General features: G+C 37.9%; 1 protein-coding gene across 1 annotated transcript; it reads left to right on the top strand.

Annotated features, from left to right (window-relative positions):
* Positions 1–1,295: 1,295 nt before the first annotated feature.
* On the top strand, positions 1,296–6,392 carry LOC107598899 (beta-1,3-galactosyl-O-glycosyl-glycoprotein beta-1,6-N-acetylglucosaminyltransferase 3-like). Its single transcript, XM_016290337.1, has 4 exons — positions 1,296–1,470; positions 1,753–1,958; positions 2,627–2,716; positions 5,064–6,392. Exons 1-4 carry the CDS (start codon positions 1,296–1,298, stop codon positions 6,390–6,392), a joined length of 1,800 nt encoding a protein of 599 aa, XP_016145823.1.
* The last annotated feature ends 1,562 nt before the right edge of the window (positions 6,393–7,954 follow it).

Consider the following 7,954-nt stretch of genomic DNA (forward strand, 5'->3'; position numbering starts at 1 on the left):
ACGTATAGGTTAGCTTTCCTTTCCCTCCCAACTGATAAACAGACTGTCAAAGTTCCCTTTTAATGAGTTCCTGCTTCAAAAGAACTTGCTGAATAAATAAGACATTTGCCTACTTAATAGGTTCTTCGCACCTCTGTTTGCTTTCTCAAAAGGATAGATGTTGGAGCAGGAGGCCGAGTGTGTAGATTGCTCTCCTCTGGGTTTTTATGTGAACGTATCTACGTCAGTTTGGGCTTTAAGCCCAAAGTATACTTTGGTTTTCATGTGTACTCTAGGGCAGTGAATCTCAACCTTTTTGCGTACCGGACCCCAGTCCAATTCAGAACCATCCTCAAGGACCCCCAGAAAAAAATGGACTAATCTATGTATCATTTGTGTCTTTGTGAGGACCAAATGCAGTCAAGTATAATTCAAGTTAGCTGATTTGTCCAGTATTTTGCCATATCATCAGCTATATTGGATTTTTCTTTCATGGGAACATGTAAAGTCAAAATATACAAAATGTATACAAAAATGCATACTTTATACGGACTTTATACTTTGCTCAGCAGAAACAGACCTGTGTCTGGTTCTGGATCCCAACAACATGATGTGTGGAGTTACCCAGGTAAACATCAAAGTAACTTGCCAAGCATGTTATTGGCTCTGCCAGTCCAGCAAAGGACCCTCTGACTAGCAGAACCATGCTCTGCCCAACTACCTCCACAGTACGAATTACTTGAACTTACCTGAACTTATGTCAGTGCTTTTTTGGGGGGGGCATCTTTCAGATACTGTCTTGAGCTGCGCACCAGGCTACCTTCATCTGCTCTCTCATCTCTGCGTTAGCCACTGTCCCACAGGATAAGATCTTCTTATGCACACAAACACACACATTTCGTTCATCATTTGTAATTAGTTAATAGGAAAGGTGTTTGATTAAACAGAAGGTCTACTGTGGCACGAGTCACAGAAAATATTAATGATAGTTATGGGAGGAGGAATGTGTCAAAACAAAATGTACATTGTACCCTGCTGCATGTGGGGCAATATAGGTGAAAAAAAAAACAGAATATCGATGATGACTCCTACCCCAGTCGAAAGCAACTACAATGAGCATGTGACAATCAGAACTGCACCTTGGAGGTAAGGAAGAAGGTTGTTTGATCCAATGATTCTCATTTTCATTTATATCAAGTGGACGGCTGTGCATATGTGCATTGTTTACCTGTAAGACGACAACTGGTGGGAAACCTTGGGTTTGGCCATACACATGGATGTCAATTTGGTATGTGCCACCTAAATGAAATTTCATCATGGCAGTATTAGCATATTGTGCCCTGCAGGATCAGGAATCAATTGAGAAGCATTATGAAGAGTTCAAGGTGTTGCCCTGGCCTCCAAATTCCCCAGATCTCAATCCGATTGAGCATTTATGGGATGTGCTGGATCAACAAATTCGATCCACAGTGGCTTTGGTTCCCAGGGAAAGCAAGGACCAATGAAATGTAAATGTGTAATTTTAATGCAAAGTTAGCTGTCAAATGCATAAATGTAAATGTAAAATGCAGAGCCTCAAAGAAGCCTGAACTGCACTCTGATGACAAAAAGATCTGTGGTCACAATAAACAACCTCTTAACAAATTAGCTAAGTAATTAATAATAATTAAATATGACAGGATTCCTTTATCAGAACCGTGCCAGAGCATGGCTTCTTTGCTGTGTATATAATAACAAAGCATGCATTTCTTTCACTTGATGTGCCTTACTTAGGTACTTCAGCACAGGAGAGTGCTGCGAGAAGTGTGACCGTTCCTGTGAGCAGTGCTCGGGCCCAGGGCCAGACGCCTGCAGGGTGTGCACACCTCCTCTGCTGGACCTGCAGGGCACCAGGTAGTGTGTGGATCAATGTCCGCAGCACTTTTATGAGAGCAAGCACAGCTGCAGACAGTGCCACACCAGCTGCAAATCCTACACAGGTGCATCTCTTATCATTTTCACACTTCCATCACACAGTACCAATATATCTTCATTCTTATCATTATGGCCCATGGCCCTTGTTTGATCACAAAATTTTATCGCAAACAGACAGATCTGGATCTGCTTGCTGGTCTATATAACATTTCATTGTGCTAAAATGCATGCTATAGATTTAACAATGAAATAAAGCCTGTTGACCGGGCTACCAAGGAGGTACAGTATATATTAAATCTCTGAGGACGCTGCTTGGCTGACACAGGATTCCTGGAAGAACAAAACTGGAAACCAAGTAGTTAGTAGGTACTAAGCCTCTAGTGTGAATTACACCCCTATTAAATTAGAACTCAATTAGAACTAAATTTGACTTCCCACTTTTTATTTTAAAACAGCAAAAATCTGGATTACAGTGAGGGGCTTACAATGGAAGTAAATGAGGCCAATCTGAAACTCCTGTTATGATATGCACAGATAAAACATTTTTAATAAACACTGCAACATTCCATAAAAAAAATAAGAATTGTCCATTTTGATATCACGGAGACTTAAATATCTAATAGGGAATTAGAGATTTAATGTAGTGAAATTCTAACCTCAAAATAACTCTAATGACCACCTCTTTGAACGAAACAGTTGGTGGCTCACCCTTTCTCTTCTGTGTTGTTTGCAGATAACACTCCTCAGGGCTGTGTGGGATGAGGTGAAGAGAGCTGATGTTACTTACAGGCAAGTCAACAGAGCTGCAAAATACACAAGCTGCGTAGGACCCCCGAAACACCAGGGGGCCCCCTTGCTCTCAAAGATTAATTCATTTTAGTTTAGTTTTTTTAATTTGGTCAGCGGTTATGAAAACATGAATGATCATTTCTTTTAATGCGGTGCGCTGTCACCCTTTCTACGTAAAAATCAGTCAAATCATGTAACGTGAATGTCGTACAGTCTCTTGCTCAAGACTAAAAAAACTAGTTGAAAGCGTACCGAGCCGCGGAAGAGACACTGTTTCTCAAGCGCTTTCCGCGAGCTCGATTCGAGACAGAGTGAAACACGGACAAATGGGTTTCATTCATTTGTGCATAACCACTCATACCCCACTCCATAGTTTTATTGACAAAGAAATATACAGTATATATCCCTTTAAAAAGATAACAGCTTTTTACTTGCAAAATAGTGTCATGTTCATTGGCCAAACTCCAAAGCATTTTCCAGCCATTCTTGTGTAAGACAACCATTTCTGTGATTAAAACATGGATGCATATGCAGTTTAGTATTACACCAGGGTATCTGCAGGATTTTTAAAATCAAATTGAAGACTTTTTAAGACGTGCACAAGTAAAATTAATACCTAATGAGCAGGGTAGGGCAACGTCTATGGTAACATATAACCTGTAAAATGACTGTAAAAAGCATGGTTTTCAATTCAGATACAGGTTTAAACAAAAACAAAAGGATTTATAAAATTACAAACATCACATTTCAGCCTTTAAACCATTTTTAAGAAAAGGGATGAGTCAAAAGTATCAATTATTATATTAATTTAAAACATATAAATATCTTACTCTCTTAATTGTTTAGATTTTTAAAATGCATTAGCTTCTTGTCGATCCACCGGTTCACATTTACACTTTTCTGAAGACACTCGGTTCTCTTCAGAGATACATTCATTTAAAAACACAGAAAAACAGGCAACAGCAGTCAGTCAGTGCATGTCGGTAATATGTCTGCATGTTCTGCATGTCTCTGTGTGAATGAATGGCGCAGTTTGGTCTGCTATACACAAACTCAAACACATGTAAATGTAATAAATTTTACCAAAAATAATATATCCTGTAGATCACCTTTATCAGATTGTCCGGGTCTATCAAGCATGGCATCACATCTTCATCTGACTGTGAGGAGCCATACTCAGCTCAAGTTCTCAGTCCTGCGACATTGTATTATTTAGCTTTACTTCAGCTTAACTTTAACTATTGCTTTAACAACATATCACATTTATAATGAGGTTATTAGACTTTGGATTCGATCAGTGAACCATGATAAATGTTATCACCATTAATAAGTAACTGACATCACCTGATCTAATTTATTGTGGCTTCCTTTACCACAGCAAATATGTTTTCCACACACTGTTACAATAGACAAAGAAAAACTAACATAAAAAGTCAAGGGCCTTGACTTTAGGGCCTTAAAGTCAGCATTAAATCAGAATTGACTTGTGGTCAACAAATCAAGTAAATCAAAATCTGAAAATTTGCTTCCTCTCTGGATCTAAATGGCTGTTCTCTCAAATATTATAAGGGTATAGGGACGATTTAGGATCCTCCCGCCCCCAAGTCTGGGACATGGGACAGTAACACTTATAATTTTACAGCTGCAAACATAACCCATTCATCTCTAACAGCTCAATAAATCTACTTCAACATTATAATCACTATGTTTCTGTTGTTTTGCTTTGTCTTTGGTGGAAAAATGACATTAAATTTAACAGAACAAGTGCAGTTCCCCAAGAAACATTTTAGTTTTTGGTGCAGAAGTATCAGTAGATTACAAGATCACTAGATAAGCTAGAATTGTAATAGGCTATAAAAAACCGTTGGAGTTAAAGAATAGTTTCTCTTTTCTTTCACCTTTCTCTGTCTAGCTTGTACTTATTTGAACAATGCTTGAAACTTGGTATGACGAGCACTTCCTGTGTCTATTTGCCTCTTTAAGAAGAATCGCTTGATGTATTCCCCAATTGTTAGTCACTTTGGATAAAAGCGTCTGCTAAATGAATAAATGTAAACTCATGTCGGACTACAGATCTGGTAACCAGATAAGACAATCAGCAACCAACATTTTTAAAATGATACGTAATACAGTTTTACATAATACTTTACTGTTTTGCAAAATGTTTGTTTTTAAGAACATCTTTGGTGTCCAAAAACTGTATCATTTTTTTTAAATGACATTGCTTATTTCCTGTAATATCGGATAAACGCACCCTCCAGGTAAGGCAATTATTAATCGCTTTTTCAGAGGAAGGCCCTCCCCCTCTGTATAAGATTTACTATATTGCCACATGAGAGACTGTTTTATACCTCACTGGCACAGATCTAATCTCCTGGCAGTCGTTTCTGGAAAGTTATAATCTTAAAGACCTGAAAATGAGGTTTAAATATCAGAGGATTCTGAAAATGATCTTCATCCTATCAGTGTCCCTCTTCTTGCTGAATTATCCAGGACGAAAAACAAACTCTCTTCATAAGGAAGAGCTGGACTTGAATTACTTACTAAAGCAGGATGTTGGAGAACTACAGGCTTGTTCTGCTATTATCCAAGGAGACCTGGATGGAGTGGACAAGGATGTTTTCAGGAAGCTCCTGGCCTCTAAAAAAAGAAAAACTTTGCTATCAGAGTCATTCTACCTCAACGCAACCAAGGATTGTCCATCCTACCTCCGAGACAGAGGATTTCTGACGGTTTCTCTCAGTAAAGAGGAGAAAGTTTTCCCCATTGCTTACTCCATGGTGATACATGAGAAGATCGAGATGTTTGAAAGGCTCCTGAGAGCCATTTACACTCCTCACAATGTGTACTGTGTTCACGTGGACCAGAAGTCTCCTGAGATCTTTAAAGAAGCAGTAAGGGCCATTACGTCCTGCCTGACCAATGTGTTTGTGGCCAGCAAACTGGAGCATGTGATCTACGCCTCTTGGTCTCGAGTTCAAGCGGACATCAACTGCATGCAGGATCTGCTCAAGTCACCTGTCCAGTGGAAGTATCTGCTCAACACATGTGGCACTGATTTCCCCATTAAAACCAATGCAGAAATGGTTCAGTCTCTAAAACTCCTGAATGGAAAGAACAGTCTGGAGTCTGAGGCCGTAGAGGCCAAAAAGGGCCGCTGGCAATATCATCACAACGTTACCAATGTTGTGAAGAAGACCAATGTTAAAAAGTCGCCTCCACCAATAAAGACCCCAATGTTCTCAGGAAATGCTTACTTTGTGGTTTCAAGAGAGTTTGTGGAGCATATCTTCAAAAGCAAAGAGATTCAAGATTTCATGGAATGGGAGAAAGACACGTACAGTCCAGATGAGCACATGTGGGCTACATTACAGCGAATGCCTTCAGTTCCAGGATCTAATCCTCCAAACATCAAGTATGAACAATCGGACATGAATTCAATTGCTCGTCTGGTGAAGTGGAGCTACTTTGAAGGAGAACTGAAGAATGGGGCTCCCTACCCACCATGCACTGGGATGCACAGACGGGCAGTGTGTGTCTATGGAGCTGGGGACTTGAAATGGATTGTACAGCAACACCATCTTTTGGCAAACAAGTTTGACCCAGAAGTAGACGAAGTAGCAATCAAATGTATGGAGGCTTTTGTAAGGTACAAAGCTATTTATGGTCATTCATTACTAACAGTAAAAAAATCTGACATTATTTTATGATGTTTTTAATAAGAGGTACAATATATATTTGTATATTTTAATAAATATTGTAAAAAAAAAATTAAAATCTTTTTTTATTCTTTTTAATAATGTAAATGTAATAGAAAATATAATATAAGCATTTATATATTCTAAGTTGGTCAAAATATTAACAGGATGGTGCAAACTGTCAAATAACTCAAATTAGTAATTTAGTAAAAAAAACTGTGTGTACACTTCAGAGCAGGGGCCTCATTTATAACCGATGCGTATGCACAAAACTAGCCCTGAAAGAGGTGTACGCCACTTCCTGCGCAAAAGGTGGGATTTATAAAAACAAAGTTGACGGGAAAATTTGTGCACCTGCACGCAAACTCATGCGTACGAACTCTTTTTCCTTGAGTGAGAAAATTAATGAAGTAAAAACAATGATTTTAAGCTCTGTTTTCATGTCGATATATACATTTACATAAAATATTTCACTCTCATATGGAGATGAGGACTGAAATTACATAAAGTCATTACGCAGAACTTAAACCAAAATTATATGAATTTAGACATATTTGTAGCAAATACGCTTGATCACTTTTCCTCTTTTATCGACAGCGAGGAGTGCTATAGGTGCACAATAAAATAAATATTGTAAAAAAAAAATTAAAATCTTTTTTTATTCTTTTTAATAATGTAAATGTAATAGAAAATATAATATAAGCATTTATATATTCTAAGTTGGTCAAAATATTAACAGGATGGTGCAAACTGTCAAATAACTCAAATTAGTAATTTAGTAAAAAAAACTGTGTGTACACTTCAGAGCAGGGGCCTCATTTATAACCGATGCGTATGCACAAAACTAGCCCTGAAAGAGGTGTACGCCACTTCCTGCGCAAAAGGTGGGATTTATAAAAACAAAGTTGACGGGAAAATTTGTGCACCTGCACGCAAACTCATGCGTACGAACTCTTTTTCCTTGAGTGAGAAAATTAATGAAGTAAAAACAATGATTTTAAGCTCTGTTTTCATGTCGATATATACATTTACATAAAATATTTCACTCTCATATGGAGATGAGGACTGAAATTACATAAAGTCATTACGCAGAACTTAAACCAAAATTATATGAATTTAGACATATTTGTAGCAAATACGCTTGATCACTTTTCCTCTTTTATCGACAGCGAGGAGTGCTATAGGTGCACAATAATTCATCTTTAAACTGAAGTGCAGATCTCATGTTATGAGAAAATATATTTTAGCGAGAACAATGTTCAATGATGCGCACTTACGTCGATATTATGGCGGACATTATCCGGTTTGAATAGGTCCAATGATAATATCTTACTGTACAACCGCAGCTGCACAGAGGTGTTGATGTCGTGTGAAGTCATCTCTACAACATTATGAAAAGTACCGCTGTATTTGAAGTCTACAACTTGAAGAAAACGGTAAAATGTATACGTTTCCTTTTTAAAATACTTTGTGACACGCCGAGTCACAAAGTACCTACACATTTTACATTCAATATTCCATACTTTTACAGAATTCTCTGTAGATTTTTTTGACAATATTTACCATCAGATAAA

This window comes from Sinocyclocheilus grahami, unplaced genomic scaffold (assembly GCF_001515645.1).
Source record: "Sinocyclocheilus grahami isolate Dianchi unplaced genomic scaffold, SAMN03320097.WGS_v1.1 scaffold257.1, whole genome shotgun sequence".
Taxonomy (NCBI): domain Eukaryota; kingdom Metazoa; phylum Chordata; class Actinopteri; order Cypriniformes; family Cyprinidae; genus Sinocyclocheilus; species Sinocyclocheilus grahami.